Source organism: Lutra lutra, chromosome 13, assembly GCF_902655055.1.
Source record: "Lutra lutra chromosome 13, mLutLut1.2, whole genome shotgun sequence".
NCBI classification, from domain to species: Eukaryota; Metazoa; Chordata; class Mammalia; order Carnivora; family Mustelidae; genus Lutra; species Lutra lutra.
The window spans coordinates 58827771-58847835 of NC_062290.1; the positions used below are offsets into that span (position 1 = coordinate 58827771).

The 20065-nt window shown below is 40.9% G+C and overlaps 1 protein-coding gene and 1 pseudogene across 5 annotated transcripts in view; both read left to right on the forward strand.

Moving 5' to 3' along the window:
- The first annotated feature begins 6585 nt into the window (after positions 1-6585).
- LOC125082981 (Golgi-associated plant pathogenesis-related protein 1-like) lies at positions 6586-8212 on the forward strand (annotated as a pseudogene).
- Positions 8213-15191: 6979 nt separating this feature from the next.
- Positions 15192-20065, forward strand: part of UNC13B (unc-13 homolog B) — a 231265-nt gene continuing 226391 nt past the window's right edge. For 3 of the 5 annotated variants that reach the window (XM_047698629.1, XM_047698634.1, XM_047698630.1), the window contains exon 1: positions 15193-15548. In XM_047698629.1, the coding sequence (XP_047554585.1) occupies positions 15527-15548 (22 nt within the window). In that variant the 5' untranslated portion in view covers positions 15193-15526. Of the gene's footprint in view, positions 15549-20065 lie in introns of all 5 variants that reach the window. The other 2 variants (XM_047698627.1, XM_047698628.1) reach the window with 1 other exon arrangement.

A 20065-nucleotide genomic window follows, 5' to 3' on the forward strand; every position in this document is an offset into this window, starting at 1 on the left:
CCTAAAGGAACTTATTTAGGTTGTCATACAATTACCTAGATAATCCTACAGACAGTAAAATTGGAAGGGTTTGGGGTAGTGGAAAAACCATAGGGTTTGTAATCATTTGTGTTGGCCTTTGAACTTTAGGTATTGGGTATTTACTACCTGTATGAATTTCGCTAAATTACTTGACTTAAAAAAATAAACTTAATTATTTTTAGAACAATTTTAGATGTATAGACCATTTATGAAGGCAATTCAGAGTTTCTGTTGTACACCACCCAATTTCTCTTCTTATTAACATTTAAATTAGTATGATTCATCTGTTATAATTAATTAACCAATATTGATACATTATCATTAATTAAAGTACATACCTCATTCAGATTTCCTTAGTTCTTCTTCTTTTTTTTTTTTTTTAAAGATTTTATTTATTTATTTGACAGAGATCACAAGTAGGCAGAGAGCTAGGCAGAGAGAGAGAGGAACCAGGCTCCCTGCTGAGCAGAGAGCCTGATGCTGGGTGCAATCACAGGGCCCTGAGATCATGATCTGAGCTGAAGACAGAGGCTTAACCCACTGAGCCACCTAGATACCCCTTCCTTAGTTCTTCTTTATGCCTTTTCTCTGTTCCGGGATCCCATCCAGGATCTCAAATTGCATTTGGTTGTCATGTCTCCTTAAACTTCTCTTGGCTGTGACATTTTCTCAGACTTCCTGGTTTTTGATGACCTTGATGGTTTCACCATTAGATTTTTTTTGTAAAATTTTATTTATTTATTTGACAGGCAGAGATCACAAGTAGGCAGAGAGGGAAGCAGAGAGAGAGAGGAGGAAGCAGGCTTCCTGCCGAGCAGAAAGCCCGATTTAGGGCTTGATCACAGGATTCCTGGGATCATGACCTGAGCCGAAGGCAGAGGCACAGCCCAACGAGCCACCCAGGCACCCCGCCATTAGATATTTTATAGAATGTCTTTCAGTGGGATTTATCTGATGTGTTTCTCATGATTAGACTGAGGTTATGGGTTCAGGGAAGGATGACTCCTGATTTAAAGTGCCAGTTTCACTAACTGCTGCCCAGTCCAAAGATCCTGACCAGCAGGAAGTAGCTACCATTAGTTTTCACCCTTTTTCCCTAACAGGAGTTAGGGTTACCTCTTCAGAGGCAGGAAATGATGAAGGATAGTTGGAAGGCAGGCAAGCTGGAACAGGGGGCTCCTGCCTTAAGAGGAAACCACCTTTAAAAGGATTTTACACCACCCTGCAAGGAGCCTTCCACCCTTTCCCATGTGATAGATAGGTGACAAAAACCTGATTGGATGACAAGTACAGGAAGGTTTAATCAGATTAAAACAGCCCACTAACAAGACCATAAAAACCCTAGATTTAGAAGTTCTGGTGGCAACCCTCTCAGGTCCCCTCCCTCCTCAGGAGCTTTGTGCTATAACTTTGCTGTCACTCAATAAATCTTGCTTTGCTGCTCACCAAAAAAAAAAATAATAATAATAAAATAAAAAGTCCAGTTTCATCACATCATATCATGTCAATCTGTGTGTGTGTGTGTGTGTGTGTGTGTGTATGTGGTATGTTTATATACACAGTATTGGCATTATACTGTTTACTCATATTACAGGTTTTTACTTTAAATCTCTCTCTCAAACGAATAAATAAAATCTTTTTAAAAATTAAAGAAAATAAATAAAAATTTCTTTTTTAAAGATTTTATTTATTTATTTGACAGAGAGAGGCACAGCGAGAGAGGGAACGCAAGCAGGGGGAGTGGGAGAGGGAAAAGCAGGCTTCCTGCTGAGAAGGGAGCCCCATGAGGGACTCGATCCTACTGGGATCATGACCTAAGCTGAAGGCAGACGCTTAATGACTGAGCAGTCCAGGCGCCCCCAAAAAAGATTTCTTTATGAAATATTTTAAGCACAGAGAAAGTTATAAAGAATACTATAACAAGCATCCACATTCTTCTCACAGAACTTTATGAAGTCTTAATATTTTACCACATTTGCTTTGAATTCTCTCTTCAGGAAACTAATATTTCAGAGAGGTTGAGCTTTTATGTACTCCTTCCTAATCTCATTCCATTCTCTCACTTGCTCCTCATGTTCTCTCCTCAGAAGTAACCACTATTCCAAACTGGTATTTATTTTTCCTTTACATTTTTTTTTTAAAGATTTTATTTATTTATTTGACAGAGATCACAAGTAGGGAGAGAGGCAGGCAGAGAGAGAGGAGGGGAAGCAGGCTCCCTGCTGAGCAGAGAGCCTGATACGGGGCTCGGTCCCAGGACCCTGCCCTGGGATCATGACCTGAGCCGAAGGCAGAGGCTTTAACCCACTGAGCCACCCAGGCGCCCCTTCCTTTACATTTTTTTAAAAATAAATTTTTTGACTGATGTATATGTATTTCTGTTGGATATATACTGAGAAGTAGAACTGCTGAGTAATAGGGCATGTATATGTTTAGCTTCAGTAGATATTGCCAATATTTTTTTCAAAGAGATTATAACAGTTCACATGCCCACAACACATGAGAAGTCTAGTTTCTCCACTTTCGTGCCAACTCTTGATGTTGTCAGTCTTTTTAATTTTAGCTATTCCAGTGTATATGCACTGGTATCTCACTGTGGCCTTAGTCTGCATTTCCCTGATATCTAGTAAATCTGGGCACCTTTTTTTTATGTTTATTGGTTACCTTTCATGACTTGCCTGGCCAAGTCGGCCTAGTTTTCTATTTGGTTGTCTGTCTTTTTTCTATTTGTAGGAGCTCTTTGTATATTCTGGATCTGATCCTTTTGTTAGAGAAATCTATTGCAAATACCTTTCCCCACTGTAGCTTGCTTTTTTATTTTCTAAGTGGTGTTTTTCAATGAACAGAAGTTCTTGCTTTAATATAGTTCAATATATTTCATAGTTTGTGGATAATGCATTTTATACCTGTTTGAGAAGTTTTTGCCTGGCAGTACTTCTAGTCCACGGATCCTGTACCTGTGGTTTAATAAAACCACCTTAAAAAAAAAGAAAAAGGAAGGGCGCCTGGGTGGCTCAGAGGGTTAAGCCTCTGCCTTCTGCTCAGGTCATTATCTCAGGGTCCTGGGATAGAGCCCTGCATCAGGGAGCCTGCTTTACCCTGCCTCTCTGCCTACTTGTGATCTCTCTCTCTCTCTGTCAAATAAATAAATTAAATATTTTTTTAAAAAGGAAGTCTTTGCCTATTCTAAGGAAATGAATATATTCTCTTATGTCATTGTCTAGAAGCTTTATTATTTTACCTTTTATAAGTCATCTGCAATAGATTTTGTATATCTTGTGAGGTAGGAGTCAAGGTTCATTTTTTTCCTCATATGGTTATGGAATTGATCCAGCACTTTTTTTTAAAGATATTTATTTATTTATTTGTCAGAGAGAAAGAGAGAGAGAGAGAGCGAGCACAAGCAGGGGGAGAGGCAGGGAGAGGGAGAAGCAGGCTCCCCACTGAGCAGAGAACCCTATGCAGTACTCGATCCCAGGGCCCCGGGATCACAACCCCACCCAAATGCAGATGCTTCATCAGTTGAGCCCCCATGATCCAGCACTTTTTGTTGAAAACATTGTCAAGTACAATTTCCAAAGCAAGATTCTTATAAAAATACAGAATGAAAACATAACAGAGATTCATTTAACTCATTATTGAGGGGATAAGGAGGATGGTAAAGCATGTTTGATGAGCGTTCAAGGAAATTGGGTATTGTATTAGAGTTGTGGTGGGGGGGTGATATGGATGTTTGTGTATATATATATATATATGCATATATATGCACATATATGTGTACGCATATATACATGTGTTTATATATATGTGCATACATATGCATATACAGACACACACACATAAATAGGGATAGAGATAGAGAAATTTTATTATAAGGAATTGGCTTACAGGATTATGGAGGCTAACAAGTCCCAAGATCTTTAGCTGGCAAACTGGAGACGCAGAAGAAGTGATGGTATAGTTCCAGGCCCAGTCCAAAGGCCTGATAAAAAACCAGCAGTCTGGTTCCAGTCTGAAAGCCAGCAGGAAGAGCTGATGTTTCGGTTTGAATCTAAAGGTAGGATAAAGGACCAATGTCCCACTTTAAAGAACTGGCCAGTCAGAGAGAAATTTCCTCTCTCTTTCTCTTTTAAAGATTTTATTTTTAAGTAATCTCTATACCCAACATGAAACTCAGACTCACAACCCTGAGATCAAGAGTCACATGCTCTACAGAGCAAGCCAGCCAGGCACTCAGAGAAATATTCTTCTAATCAGCCGTTTTGCTCTAGTGAGGGCTTCAGCTGATTGGACAAGGCCCACCACCTACATTAGGAAGAGCAATCTGCTTTACTCAGTCTATTCAAATGTTAATCTCATCCAGAAACATCCACCCAGAATAATGTTTAACCAAATATTTGGGTACTTTGCGGCCCAGTCAAACAGACATGTGAAATTAACCATCACAGGTACTTATAGGCATTTGAAAAAAGAATGTTAGATAAAAGTTAGTTAAAACTGGTTAATGTCTACAGGATAATAACACCATAACATTTTCTTTTCTTCTTTTTAAAAAATATTTATTTATTTATTTATTTATTTTACACAGAAAGAGAGAGAGAGAGTGCATGCAAACACAAGTGGGGGAGGGGGAGAGGGAGAGAGGGAAAGAAGCAGACTACCTAGAGAGCATGGAGCCCAATGTGGGGCTCAATTTCATGACCCTGAGATCATGATCTGAGCCAAAATCAAGACTCAGACACTTGACTGACCAGGTGCCCACCCCCTTTTAAAATTTCTTTATTTCAGTAATATTTACATGCAACATAAGTCTCAAACTTATGACCGACCCTGAGATCAAGAGTCACATGCTCTTCTGACTGAGCCAACCAGGTGTCCCATAGCTTTTTCTATTAGTCAGAAATCCTTTACATCATTACTGGACAAAAATCTATAAGTTAACACATGACTTCACAGAGTTTTAGTCTTTAATCAATGATAAGTAGAGAATGAGTTAAGCATAAGTATATTGCCTTGATAGTTTACCTTTGAGTAGCCCTACTGCCTTTTCTTTGCAGGATTTCCAAGTTGTGGATGATTTCTGTCAAAAAAAACTATCTTTACCCCCACTGCTCTACAGTATCTCCTTTTTCATAAAATAAGTATTCATCACAAGTGTTCTTCATAGCTATAATTTTGTAATAAATTTTGATATCTGGTAGCCCATGTCCTCTAACTTCAAGATTGTAAGATTATATTAACTATTCTTGGCCATTCCATTTCCATATCAAATTTTTTTTTAGCTAAACTCTACACCTAGTGTGGGGCCAAACTCATGACCCTGAGATCAAGAGTTATAAGCTTTACAGATGGAGCCAGGCAGGTGCCCCTCTATATAAATTTTAAGATCACCTTATTACTTTTTAAAATTAACATATAATGTATTATTTGTTTCAGGGGTACAGGTCTGTGAATCATCAGTCTTACACAATTCACAGCCCTCACCATAGCACATACCCTCCCTAATGTCCATCACCCAATCACCCAGCCACCCCAACCCTCCCACTCCCCTCCCCTCCAGATTATCACTTATCATACACTCAGACACACAAACCTACCTACTAGGATTTTCATTAGGATTGTGTTGAATCTACGGACAAAACATTTAGATTGTTTCTAGTTTTTTGCTCTTACAAATAAATGTTAACTTTCCTTTATTTAATAAGGAGGTTGTAGGACTTTATGGGAATCTTTTCACTTTAAGCCCAAAGGAAATATAATAATTTGATGACTCTAAGCACACTGATCTTTTAGAACAAAACATTGAAGGAAATTTTATTTTCCCAAGAGGAATTCGTGAGTCAACAAGTTGAATGTATATTTTAATATATTTCAATGGTTTTAAATCTTTTTTTTTTTTTTTAAAGATTTTATTTATTTGTCAGAGAGAGAGAGGGAGAGTGAGCACAGGCAGACAGAGTGGCAGACAGAGGCAGAGGGAGAAGCAGGCTCCCCGCCGAGCAAGAAGCCCGATGTGGGACTCGATCCCAGGACGCTGGGATCATGACCTGAGCCGAAGGCAGCTGCTTAACCAACTGAGCCACCCAGGTGTCCCTATTTCAATGGTTTTAAATTTTTACATGTTGAGTTTGAGGTACCAGAATAGTTTTCAGGTAGAGAAATCTAGCAGGTTGTTGGACATATGGGTCTGAAGCTGATGAAAACAGTCTGAGCTAAAGACACAGATTTGGAATCTATTGCTTACAAATGTAAGCAAGGTTAGAATTTGTGAAGGAAAAAATGGGCTGTACACAGAGACTTGGGGCTCTATTTCATGACTATATTAACTAATTTGAGGAGGAAAATGAGCCTCAGTAACAGAGATTAAAGAGCAAGGGGGCCCTAGATATTGTGTGTATATGTGCTGGGGCTGTGGGCAGGCCTTGGTCTGTGCCATAGAGTTTTTCATGGTGCCTTGACCACTGGGCAGGGCTATGTGAGTTCTGAGTTCCTTCTCTCTACCGCATCCCCAAATAACCCCCAAAGTTAACTAACTCCCAAATCTCTATTCCTTTTTCTGGCCCTTTGTATGTTTTTGCTCTTGAAAACAGTAACTATTCTCTTTTTGCCAGTAGGGTTGACTTCCTTTAGTTACCTGGATTTGCCCATCTGCGCAGGTTTATAAAGATAGGAATTGATCTCCAAAAGCCCAGGACCAGGCAAGAGGGCACAGCATAGCAGCAGTGGGAGCTGGGGAGAGTACCGAGTGGGGCATGGGCAAGTCAGCTCCCCAACAGTTTAATAATGAGGTCCTGAAGACCCCCAACAAGTGCCAACAGCAGCATTGTGTCCGCCCCTTCCCACCCCCCACACACTGAAGCTCTGCAAGAAGACAAACCAGGAGGCTCAGCATTATTCAGAAGTCCTGGCCAGCCCAAGGATGCTCAAACCCAGAGTCCAGTCACAGCCAGTTTGGAGAGAACCTGGAATGGGCCTCCTATGATCAGACAGGAAAGGAGATGGCTGATAGATGGTACAAAGAAATCAAGAACTACAGCTTCCAGCAGCCTGACTTCACCTCCAGGACAGGACACCTCACAGCCGTGGTTTGGAAGAATACAATAAAGATGGGAGTGGGTTGGGGCACCTGGGTGGCTCAGTGGGTTAAAGCCTCTGCCTTCGGCTCAGGTCATGATCCCAGGGTCCTGGGATCGAGCCCCACATCAGACTCTCTGTTCAGCAGGGAGCCTGCTTCCCTCCTGCCTCTCTGCCTACCTGTGATCTCTAGCTGTCAAATAAATAAATAAATAAAAATCTTAAAAAAAAAAAAAAAAAGCCTTTACTCTGATGGTTACCTAGACCACACTTATTTGGACTTTGGGGGAGAAATCAATTTAAAAACTTTTTGCTATTTTTTAAGCAAATTTCTTTTGTACATTTCTTGTAATAGCCATCTTTGGACTTTTTGTGTTCTAACATTTGTAACGCTAAGAAGTAAAGTTCATTTTATGTGATCATGCATTGTAGCCTGCTTTTGGTAGATTTAAGAATTTAAAATTTAAGAATGTCTTTTTTTCCTTAAAGATTTTATTTTTAGGGGCACCTGCCTGGCTCAGTTGGAAGAGCCCATGACTTTTTTATTTTTTTAAGATTTTATTTATTTATTTGAGAGAGAGAGAGAGCGTGCGTGAGCATGAGAGCAGGGGGGAAGGGCAGGGGGAAAGGGACAAGCAGACCCCCAGCTGAGCAGAGAACTCAGTGGCATGGGACTTGATCCCAAGACCCTGGGATCATGACCTGAGCCCAGGGCAGACACAACTGCCTGAGCCAATCCAGGCACCCCAGCACATGACTCTTGATCTCAGAGTTGTGGGGTCAAGCCCCACATTGGCTATAGAGATTAACAAAACAAAAAACTAAAGCAAATTATTTTAAGTAGTTTTCCTTGGCTCCTGATGAGTCTGCAGTTGCCAATACTGTTTAGTTGTTGTTTTTTTGACAAGTAAATGATGAATTTGAAGTGACTGAAGAGTTAGCCTTGATGAATAGTCTGCATGAAATAATTACAGGTAAAAACGTTTTCAAAGAAGTTGAGATAGCACTAATTCAGCACAACCTGAAGTGGAATCTGCTGAACTGTGTCACAGCTGATGGTGGCAAAAATATATGTGCAGCAGAAAAAAGGCTTAGTTCAACAAATTTACAAGTCTAGTGAAAATGTCATGTATTAAAGTGTACAGTTACTCATGGGGTGCCTAGGTGGCTCAGTTGGTTGAGCATTTGACTCTTGGTTTTGGCTCAGGCCTTGATCTCATGGGTTGTGAAATCCAGCCATGCTGGGCTCTGTGCTCAGTGGGGAGTCTTCTTGAAGAGTCTATCCCTCTGTCCCTCTCCCCACACTTGTGTGGGTGCATGCGTGCTCGTGCATACACTCTCTCTCAAATAAATAAATCTTCAAAAAAAGTGTATGATTATTCACTGCAGAAAGTACTTTGTAGAAAATATGTAAATTTATCATGGGTTATTAAACTACTAGTGTCAGCAGTTGACTTCATTCACTCTCAAACACAACCATCATCAATTCTGTAGCTTTTGTTTGTTTGTTTTTTGTTTTGTGAGAAATAGAAGCTGAATATCTTGCTTTGCCCCACTCCACAGCAATTTGATGGCTTAGTATTGGTAATGTTTTATTATGATATTTTGAGCAAAAATTAGGCAGGGGTGCCTGGCTGGTGGAGCATGTGACTCTTGATCTCAGAGTTGTGAGTTTGAGCCCCACGTTGGGGGGAGAGATTATTATTTTTTATTTTTTAAAATATATTTTTAAAAAGATTTTATTTATTTATTTGACAGAGATTGAGAGAGAGAGAGAGAGCACAAGCAGGGGGAGCAGCAGACAGAGGAAGAGGGAGAGAAGAATTCTCTCCGCTGAGCAGGGACTCAGTTCCAGGATCCTGGGCCATCACCTGTGCTGAAGACAGACCTTAACCCACTGAGTCACCTGGCAACCTGCAATTACTTTATTTATTTGTTTATTTATTTTTTCTGCAATTACTTTAAAAATAAATAAAAACTTCATTTAGAAAATTGAGCAAATGTCAAGAGGAGAATCTAGTAGAATTCTATAAATGCTTTCCAAGCATTGAATATGCTCAGTTGAATCGCATGTTCATGGGCTGATAGCAGTATATAACAGTAGTTATCTGTGAGAAAAGACAGATGAGATTCATAAGATCTCATTACAGATCAACATTAGTACTTGAACATTTGCAGTTGATTCTAATAATACTTGAACCCCAACTAAGCAAAATGCATACTCTGCAAAAGAATTTCATCCTTCTCATTAGTAGACCTATTGTGCCAAAAACTTGTATTCAATTATTATTGGTTTATTTTGAATGTTACTATTTAAAAAGTTGTGGAAATTTGTTTCTTCTCTTGTTATACAAGTACCTATACAACAGCCTCAATTTTGCTTTTTTTGGCCTAAAACCTAAGTATTTACTAAATGGTCCTTTACAGAAGAAGTTTGCTGTTCTCTGCTCTAGACAGTGCCCGGTACTAAAATTGCAAGAACACCCAGCAATTTCTTTTGCTTGTTTGCAAGTCTTGGATAATTTTTTCTAATAGTGAGAAACACATGTCCCTTCCTTCATGAAGTTTATATATTTGCTAAGTTAACCATACCTTCCCCACTTATTAAGTATTCAAATAATTCTGAAACCTCCAGGTATGTATGCAAACAACCTACTTCTTCCTTCTAACCATGATCATAGCACTTTTCATGGTCTGTCTATCCCCAGACTGTGCATTCTTTGAAGAAATGTCTTATTCCTCTTTGTGTCTGTAGCATGATATGTAGTACTTGGTAGATGCTCAATAAATTTTTCTTTTATTTTCAAAGATTTTATTTATTTATTTGACAGAGAGAGATCACAAGTAGGCAGAGCAGGCAGAGAGAGAGGGAAGCCGACTCCCCACCGAGCAAAGAGCCCGATGTGGGGCTCGATCCCAGGACCCTGAGATCATGACCTAAGTGGAAGGCAGAGGCTTAACCCACTGAGCCACCCAAGCGCCCCTCAATAAATTTTTCTTGAATGCATCAACACTTATTTACATCTCTTGTAAGGTCTCTTTCTCTGATATTTATCCATTTGTATAGGATTACAGTGTTACTAATAAATAGATATTAAGTAAATATTTGATAGGAATGACTAAACTGATTTATAGAAATTCATTGAATTATTTGGCATTCTGATTTTCAGATTTCACTACTTAGATAATCCTGTACAAATATCTTTTTGCACAGCTTTCCCCCCATTTATTTGAATTATTTTCATGGAATATATTCCCACAGTGGAATTTTATTCATTTGGGAGTATTTACCGAGTTCCAAATATGCTGGGCTAAGGGCACCTGGCTGGCTCAGTCAGTGGAGCATATGACTCTTGATCTTGGGATCATGAGTTTGAGCCCCATGTTGCGTGTAGAGTTTACTTAAAAATAAAATCTTTAAGGGGCGCCTGGGTGGCTCAGTGGGTTAAAGTCTCTGCCTTGGCTCAGGTCATGATCCCAGGGTCTTGGGATCGAGCCCTGCATCAGGCTCCCAGTTCAGCGGGGAGCCTGCTTCTCCCTCTCCAACTCCCCCTGCTTGCGTTCCCTCTCTTGCTGTCTCTCTCTCTGTCAAATAAATAAATAAATGAACATTTAAAAGAAAAAACATGGTTTAAAAATATTTTATTTATTTTCTGTCAGAGAGAGACAGAACGCAAGCAGGGGGAGTGGCAAACAGAGGGAGAAGCAGGGTCCCTGCTGAGCAAGGAGCTTGATGTGGGACTTGATCCCAGGATGCTAAGATCATGACCTGAGCTGAAGGCAGATGCTTAATCGACTGAGCCACCCACGTGTCCCTGTCCTAATCACTTTGACTAATGTCCAGTTTTATTTTTGACAATAACCAAGTCTAAAAACATTCTCATTCATTAATTTATTCATGTATTCAATTAGTCAACAAGTCTTTTTTGGGCATCATTACCAGATGTGTTATGTGTTAGGGATAAAGATATAGAAAACAGGTTCTTTGTTGTTGAGGAGCTCTGTGTCTAAAGAAAGGATAGATATGCAATTATTTTTCAAGAAGATAAGATCTATATGGAACAATATACAGGTAGTTTGGTTATTTTCTTGTTCACCCTCTCTGACCATTTCTTTTCCATCTCGTTTTCCTACTCCTTAAAAGTAGGTGTTCTCCATAAAAGACCTTTGTTCCTTTCTGAGTTTATGTAGTCTCCTAGCAACCATAGGGCTCTCAAACTCTTTGCAACTTACTCTTAAATACCTGTACAGGTTCAGTGATTCCATTTCTTGATTTGATCATGCAACTTATTCTCTCTATATATGAAATACCCTTTCTTCCATATGTGCATGTTCAGTGCTGTCCATACATTGAGATCCACCTCCTCCACATGCTACTTCTCTCTTGTGAAGCCTATCTTGATTCCTCCATAGCTTCTGCTGAATTTCTCCAGTTCTTAAGAGGCAATATAGCAGTGTGGCTAACTGAGCTCTGGTGAAAGATACAGTTGGGTTTGGATTCTAGTTTTGCTTCATTTTCTTTATTTTAAAAATGGGGATTAAAATAGTTATATCTTTATTGGTTGGAAGATCTATCTCTAGCTTGGACTGCTTTCTCAGGGTTCAAGTCCACATTATCTATCTAGTGGGTACATATGACAATCTCAAGCCTAATGTATATGTCCAAAAGGAAACGTTTCTCCCCAAACCTTGGTTTCCTCTCTATCAGTAAACTGTAGCATCATCCTTTCAGTCAATCCAACTTTAAAACTCTCTCTCCCTCCAATGGTTCGCTACTAAAGAAATGATATTCTTATTCTCCCCTGTATTCACAATCATTGTGTGCCAAGTTCTATCACATTAGTTCCTTAACACTGAGATATGTTAAAGGGATTGTTTTTTCTTGTACCCCTCAGTTCCAATATTCACTGCCCCAGTTAAGTTCTTCGCTCTTTCACAGATCTTTCCCAACACCTTGTAAACTTTTTATGGATAGTAACTGTGCTTTGTTTGCTTTTGCATCCTCTCATTAAGACTGATCTAAGGGCGCCTGGGTGGCTCAGTGGGTTAAAGCCTCTGCCTTCAGAAGCTCAGGTCATGATCTCAGAGTCCTGGGATCAAGCCCCACATCGGGCTCTCTGCTCAGCAGGGAGCCTGCTTCTCCCTCTCTCTCTGCCTGCCTCTCTGTCTACTTGTGATCTCTCTCTCTGTCAAATAAATAAATGAAATCTTAAAAAAAAAAAGACTGATCTAAAAGACACTTAATAAATATGTGTTAATTAGTTATTTATATTAAATTTCTCATTAGGCATTGGGAGATATTTTCTAAGAGATAGGGAACTTGGAGGAAGAGTGAACTTTTAATGGCCTTGGAGCATGACTTAAAGATAGTCATAAAGTTGGTAGATGGTTCCCCTGCATCAGGGTTCTAATCTGGACCCCTTCTTTCTTGCCTGAGGGCTCCCAAAGAAGGCAGCAACAGAGCCAAACTTAGGTATTTCGGTCTGAACCTCTTGAGATTCTTGGATTCTTTTCACTACTTACTTTCCTTGATCCCTCCCCTCTTCCTTCTCATTTCCTGGATTTCAGAGTCCTAGCTCTCAGCTACCTGCCAACTAAACCTGAAGTATGAATTCCATTCAAATGCTGAAGAACTTTCAAGTACTGTACTGGAAAAACTAATGAAGACTGTGCGGCATGGAGGGCTGGTTTTCTATCCCTGTCTGAGTTGCTTCTGAAGGTACATTTATCTTGTTGATGAGTATAACTGGTGCCTGTCAAGGGCCAAGAGGACCAAAGACATCATTGTGTTTTTCCTCTGAACATTAAAAAAAAAAGATTTTATTAATTTGAAAGGAGAGAGAGAGACAGAGAGACAGAGAGAGAGAAAGCAGGAGCAGGGGGAGAGGCAGAGGGAGAGGGAGAGAGAGAGAAGCAGACTCCCTGCTGAGCGGGGATTCTGGTGTAGGGCTTGATTCCAGGACACTGAGATCATGAGCTGAGCTGAAGGCAGACACTTAACTGAATGAGCCACCCAGGTGCCCTTTTTCTGAACTTTTAACTGGGACACTGGGATTCCTCAGAGCTTACATCACAAACTTTAGACAGTGGCTCTTGCTCTGCTTACCTTCCCTTTACTTCCCAGCCACATTCCTACCTTCATGTCCACAAAACTAAGTTAACAACAAACATGTATTGGGCACTTTTGTATGTACTAGGTAATTTAAATGCATTTCCTCATTTAAACTTCAAAACCATCTTATAAAGCAGATTATTATTCTTTGGGAAATTGAGGCCATGTAGCATGCCCAAGGTCAAAGTATTAGAGCTAGAACTCAAATCCAAGTGTGGTAGGCAGATTTCTAGGATGGTCCCCCAATGATGGCTGTCCCTGTGAGGCAGTTTCTGGTGGTATTCATGTCCTTGTTTAATCCCCTTCCCTTGAATGTGACTTGCTTCTGATGCATAGAATACAGCAAAAATGAGGGGATGTCACTTCCGTGATTAAGCTAAAAAATAATGTGACTTCCATTTTGCTAAAAGACTTTATTGCCTTCTCCGCTTGTATGCTTTAAGCAAGCAGCCATGTGGGAAAGGCCCAATGACAAGGAACTGAGTGAGACAGGCCAACAGCCTAGGGGGAATTGAGTCCTGCCCACAATTACATGAGTGAGCTTAGAAGTGGATGCTTTTTTAGTCAAGCTGGCACTTTGATAACAGTCTGTAAAAAACCTGAGCCAGAGGATCCAATCAAGTCATACTCAGAATCCTGACCCACAGAAACTGTGAGATAATGTTGTTTTAACCCACTAAGTTTTGGAGTAATTTATTGCACAAAAATAGATAATATACCAGGTGGATCTGATTGGCTTCAAGTTTCATGCTCTCCTCAATTTTATAAAGGACAGCTGGGCTAGATAGCTAGGTAGCCCAACCTCCAGCAGTCCAGAGAATGCCCATTATTTTGAGGGTCAGCGTCTCTGTTGACAAGGCTGGCTCATTTGCCGTGGTCAAAATCTTCCTCGGGGTATTGCTCCAAATTTGGATGAACACTGGAAGGATCAAGTATTCTTCATTGCATTTGCTACTGCTTGCTATTGCATTTGGAGTGTCACTCTCTCATAGCAACTATTCCACCGAGAGAAATCATATGATAGCTGGGTTTGCTTCTGGAGGGCAAAGACCCTGTTAGATTGACAGACCCTCCCTGGGACTGCCGGCAGAATTCCGTGGGGCCAAGAGTTGCAAATGCTGAAATCTTAGTTGGCCTAATGAGGTCTTAGAAAGCCTCTCCTCATCTATGGCCATACCACCCTGAACGCGCCCGATCTCGTCTGATCTCAGAAGCTAAGCAGGGTCGGGCCTGATTAGTACTTGGATGGGAGAAAGCCTCTCTAATGGTGCTCAGCCCTGGCATCACATTAGAATCACCTGGGGAGCTTTTAAAACATAGGATTCCTGAGCTATACCCCAAACCAATTAGATTAGAACTGTGGTGTGGAAGGGGTGTTGGATCTGTACGTTATACTATGTGTCTTCCTGTTTTCTGTTCTGATCTTTTTCACTTCCTCACATGTTCATTTGTCATCCTACCAGAGAAGTCCTAGCTTAAAATACTTATTGTCCCTCTATCCTTCATTCAGTAAATATTTACGGCCTCATTTCTATATACCAGGTGCTATTACAGCCGTTGGAGATACAACGGCGTGCAAGAAAAAAAAAGAACTGGTCTCCAAACATTTTACTTTATGCTCACTCAGTTATTTTACTTTTTTTTTTTGTAGTTGCTAATTAAAACATGTTTGTCTTGTGGTATGATCTTGCTAAATTATTACCAGTAGGGGTTCCGTCAGCTGTAATCGATAGAGTAAGAAGTCAAACGGAAATTTCTTCAATGAAAAAAATCTTCTTGGGTAGGAGGAGCAGAGGGTTTCAGTTACCTCCTCCTAGTGAGGAGAAGCCCCGCCCTCTCTGTTCCACGCTTATTAGCGGGCGGAGCTGCCTTCATTCTTGCACGTAGGAAAGAGGAAGGAAACCCCGCCTCTTACGTGCTTATGGGAGGTGGGGTCGGTGGACTGGGCGTGAGTTGATTGGCTGGGAGGCGGAGCGCCACGGGTAGGCTCCTTCCAGACGCTCGCCGCGATCCCCGTGGAGCGAAAGGAGGGGGGTAGTCCCGGTAGCTCCTGTCTCCCAGCGATGGCGTCGCGGTGCCGCGCCCAGTCTCCTGCCTCCCCAACCGTACTCACAGCTATTGGGAGCCCAGTCAGACGGTGAGAATTGACGCGGGTCCGAGAGAGCGGCGGGACGCTGCCTGCCACCGGGACCATGAGGAGCGGTCAGACCTGTGGGGCCGATAGCGGGAGCAGCCGCGGCACCTGCTGAGAGGAAAGAGGGAGCGGCCGGGTGCGGCGGCGCGGCTGGGGTACGGCGGAGGCTCGCCGGTGCCTCGGCCATGTCACTGCTCTGTGTACGCGGTGAGTGTGTGGACTGGCGGGTAAGGGGGCGAGGGTCGTCGAGGTGTCCCCACACGCTTCCAGTGGGCGTGGGGTTACCACCTTTTCCAAACTTCACTTCCCGTTCGTGCCTCGGGGGGCGATTATGTTAACACATTTATAAACATTTAAAGAGGTTCTTTCCACCCTTTCTTGTTTTCCCTCACTCTCTTGTGGGGGACTGTTAACCTCTCCATTTCCGTGGCCATGTGACAGAGTTGTTGGCCGGCAGGCCCAGATCCTATTAAACAATGACTGGGGCTCTTTTCCAGTGAGAGTGGAATAGCTAGGAAACCGCTAATAGTTGGTGTCAACAGTGGGCAGTCTCCCTTCCTTTTCCCTGCACGTGAAACTGCAGGCGGATTAGTAGAAGGTTCTTTTTATCGCTATTTAAATGCGATGTAGTACAGCTGTCACATCCCTTCTTCTAGTGTATATCTTGGCTGGCACCTTCTGTTGCTTGTCTGGTTCCCTGCTTCTCTGTAGTGTAGGATAAGGTTATTCTAATATTCGACTTGGAAAGGTGTGTTGTCTTCTCTCCTTTTGGAGCAGAGCATTGACCTATATGTATGTTTATGTATTAGCTTCTATCACAGTAATCAAAGGGCCTTTATTGCTTTTTCGCTGAGGACGCTTGACCCATCTAAGAAGATATTTTAAGGCAAGAGCTTTGGGGGTTAAGATGAGGCAAGGTGCATGGATTAAGCTCTGTGAGGGTAGAGATTGTTTCTTACAGGTTTTTGTATTCTTGGTGCCTGACACAGGAGCTCAGTACTGGCTTTGAATAAATGCACGGGAGTACTGTGATTTTAGAGATTATCTGATTAGAAAAAGCAGGGCTTGGATTACCCATTGCATTTGATCTTGGACAACTGAAGTTACAGCCTATCATATCAGTGTTCAACAAGATGTAGGATAAGGTGGCTTGATGATGAGAGAAAGAATTTATCTGCAAGAGCTTTTTCCTGGTACCCTTCACTGGATAGAGTTCATGTTTCTTTTGGCTCTGTGGATTAGAAGCATTGTTATTTGTGATTTCTCTGATGGGTGTTTCCCCCAGCTCCTGGCAAAGGGAACTGTTTTGCTCTGCTCTCTTCCACTGTTTCGTTAAATCTCCATTAACCCAAAATGGATTTGACTATTTCCAAGGGATTAGGAGGCAATTTTTTTTCTTCATGGTTGATTTTTCATTAATGAGAATTTTGCTCTGCTTTTAGTAAGACATTTTCTCTAAGCAGCTGGGAATCTATTTATTCCTTTAGATCCCTGCTGTTGAGTAGCAGGATTTGGGAGGTTGGGTTTTGCAATGTCCCTTGGACAGTTTAAATCTCTTCTGCTGTACTGTATTATAGTGCTAGTCCTTATGAAAGACTGTTTAGGCAGCAACTCTATTAAACCAGAAATTCCAATTTAATTGCATTTAAATAACTTCAGAGAAGGAGCTGCTGCAGTTCTAATATTGGGCAACTATCATTGTCTAGAAATTCTATTTAGCTAACTTCTTTCTGTTTTCACATTATATTAGTCGAATCTCTCTTCTTTTGAACCTGGGGGATTAGAGACCAGCAGGTTATTGTCTTTTGAATGGAGATCCTGAAGATTATTAATTATTGAAACAAGCAGGTACCTCATACAGAAGTATTCATATTAAATGCCAAAGTATCCATTCTGGGAGAACTTACAGAAATGGATCAAAATAAATCTTTCTAAAATGATATTCTTGCATTATATTTTGGCAGTTAAAAATGTTCATGTTATGAAAGAAGCCTGTGTAATGATATTGCAGAACTCAATATCAGTTCATCTTGGTGTAGAATTGAATTAGAAACTTTTCCCCTGTAGTCAAAGTTCAAACAGTAGTAGAAACTGGTGTAGAAATTGGCAAACTGGTATTTAGTTATCTCCAGACATCTAAAGAAGTCAGTTTCGGGTGCTCCTCCTTGGGTGTAGAGATTCTTAAAAAACGAAAACAAAACTTCATTCCAGAGGACAGAATTGGGACAAGTTGACCAGTGGTTGAAAATGATAAGAAACTCTACATCTCTCCTGAGAAGTACAAAATTACCAAAGGCACAGTATCATTGGAAATCACTAGAAGAGGGGCACCCAAGTGGTTCAGTCGGTTTAACATCTCCCTTGGGTTGTGGGATTGAGTCCTGCATTGGGCTTCCTGCTCAGTGGGGAGTCTACTTCTCCCTCTGCCCCTCCCCCAACTCATGGTCACATGCTTTCTCTCTCTCTCTCTCTCTCACTCAAAAATAAATAAAATCTTAAAAAAGTCAGTTTCTGTCCGTATACACTATGGAGTATTATGCCTCCATCAGAAAGGATGAATACCCAACTTTTGTAGCAACATGGTCGGGACTGGAAGAGATTATGCTGAGTGAAATAAGTCAAGCAGAGAGAGTCCGTTATCATATGGTTTCACTTATTTGTGGAGCATAACAAATAGCATGGAGGACAAGCGGAGATGGAGAGGAGAAGGGAGTTGAGGGAAATTGGAAGGGGAGGTGAACCATGAGAGACTATGGACTCTGAAAAACAATCTGAGGGTTTTGAAGGGGCGGGGGGTGGGAGGTTGGGGGATCCAGGTGGTGGGTATTGGAGAGGGCACGGATTGCATGGAGCACTGGGTGTGGTGCAAAAATAATGAATACTGTTACGCTGAAAAAATAAAAAATTAAAAAAAAAAAAGTCAGTTTCTTGGTATAACCCTTTAATCATGTCTTTTTGCCCATGGGTTAAGGTCTCTTTTTTGGCCCTATATTTTTGCCTATCCTTATACAGATATTTAGCTATAGCATTAACTCTGCTCATTCCTGCCTTTGCACCACTGTTCTGCATTTGTACCCCCTGAAATATTCTTTTTGAATTTTCTGCTTATCAAAAATATTTTCTTCCTTTCCCAGCATACGGTCTACTTTTTTTGTTGTTGTTGTTGAAATGTTCCTGAGTTCCTGTCCTCAGTGATCTTTTTTCTCCTTTACACTTTTAAACTATAAATGCCTTTAAATATAAATTACTTATGGGCTGAACAGTACTACTAATTTGTCAATGAATTGTATACTGCTGGGCAACTTTTCTTTTCCTGTTTATGGTGACCCAGACAAAGAAAATAATGACAATGGTCAGATCAGATCTGGAATTTTGTGTTCATTTGGGGTATTTGATTCTAAGAGGCACATTGAGAAAGTAGAATTTCTTCAGAGGAGAATCATTAGAATAATGAAGGGGGTAGAAAACATTTGAGGAATTGAGAGGTTTAGTTTTGAGATGATTTAAGAGGGGAAGTATCATAATAGATGAAAATTGTTTTAAAAAACTTCATTGCAGGGGTGTCTCTCTGGCTCAGTCCATGAAGCATGTGACTCTTGACCTGGGGGTTGTGAGTTTGAGCCCCAAGTTGGGTGTAGAGATTACTTAAAAAACAAAAATAAAACTTCATTCCAGAGGGCAGATCTGGGGCAAGTTGACCAGTGATTGAAAATTATAAGAAACTCTACATCTGAAACTAATGATGTACTATATGTTGGCTAATTGAATTTAAATTAAAAAAATTAGAAGAAATGATATTTACTTATTAATTAATTAATTAAATATTTTATTTATTTGTTTGACACAGAGAGAGAGAGAGAGAGATGGAGAGAGAGGGAACACAAGCAAGGGGAGTGGGAGAGGGAGAAGCAGGCTTCCCGTTTAGGATCCTGGGCTTCATTTGGAGGCTTGATGTGGGGCTGGATCCCAGGACCCTGGGATCATGAACTGAGCCAAAAGCAGATGCTTCTCGACTGAGCAACCCAGGCGCCCCAGGAAATGATTTTAGTTTAAAGTAAGGAAGTGGCAGCCACGCGTGTGTGCTTGCTAATCAAGAAGCCGTTTGGGACGCCTGGGTGGCTCAGTTGGTTGGACGACTGCCTTCAGCTCAGGTCATGATCCCGGAGTGCTGGGATCGAGTCCCGCATCGGGCTCCCAGCTCTACGGGGAGTCTGCTTCTCTCTCTGACCTTCTCCTCGCTCATGCTCTCTCTGTCTCTCTCTCTCTCAAATAAATAAATAAAATCTTTAAAAAAAAAAATAAAGTAAGGAAGAAAGTTAAATTAGAGCTGTTCTTAAAGGGAATGGACTACTTATGATTTTTTTTTTTTAAGGACATTTTAAGCAGAAACTGAATGAGTGGTAAGAATGTTCTGAAAGACATTGAGTGGGAGGTTGGACTTGATGAATTTTAAGAAACCGCCTTTTCATAGAATTCACTTAGTTTTTCTTTAAAAATTTGGCACAATTTTCTTCATACTACTGATATCTTTTTGCTTCCAAAAGGTCTAATACCACATGAGCAACTTGAGTAAAGGATTTTCTTTAACTTTTGGTGTTTTGGTATTTGTCAGTAGTTTTTCCCAACAAATTATAAGCATTTTGAGAATTGAGTCTTTATATATATATATATGTGTGTGTGTGTGTGTGTGTGTATGAATAAATCTATAGGGCACCTGGGTGGCT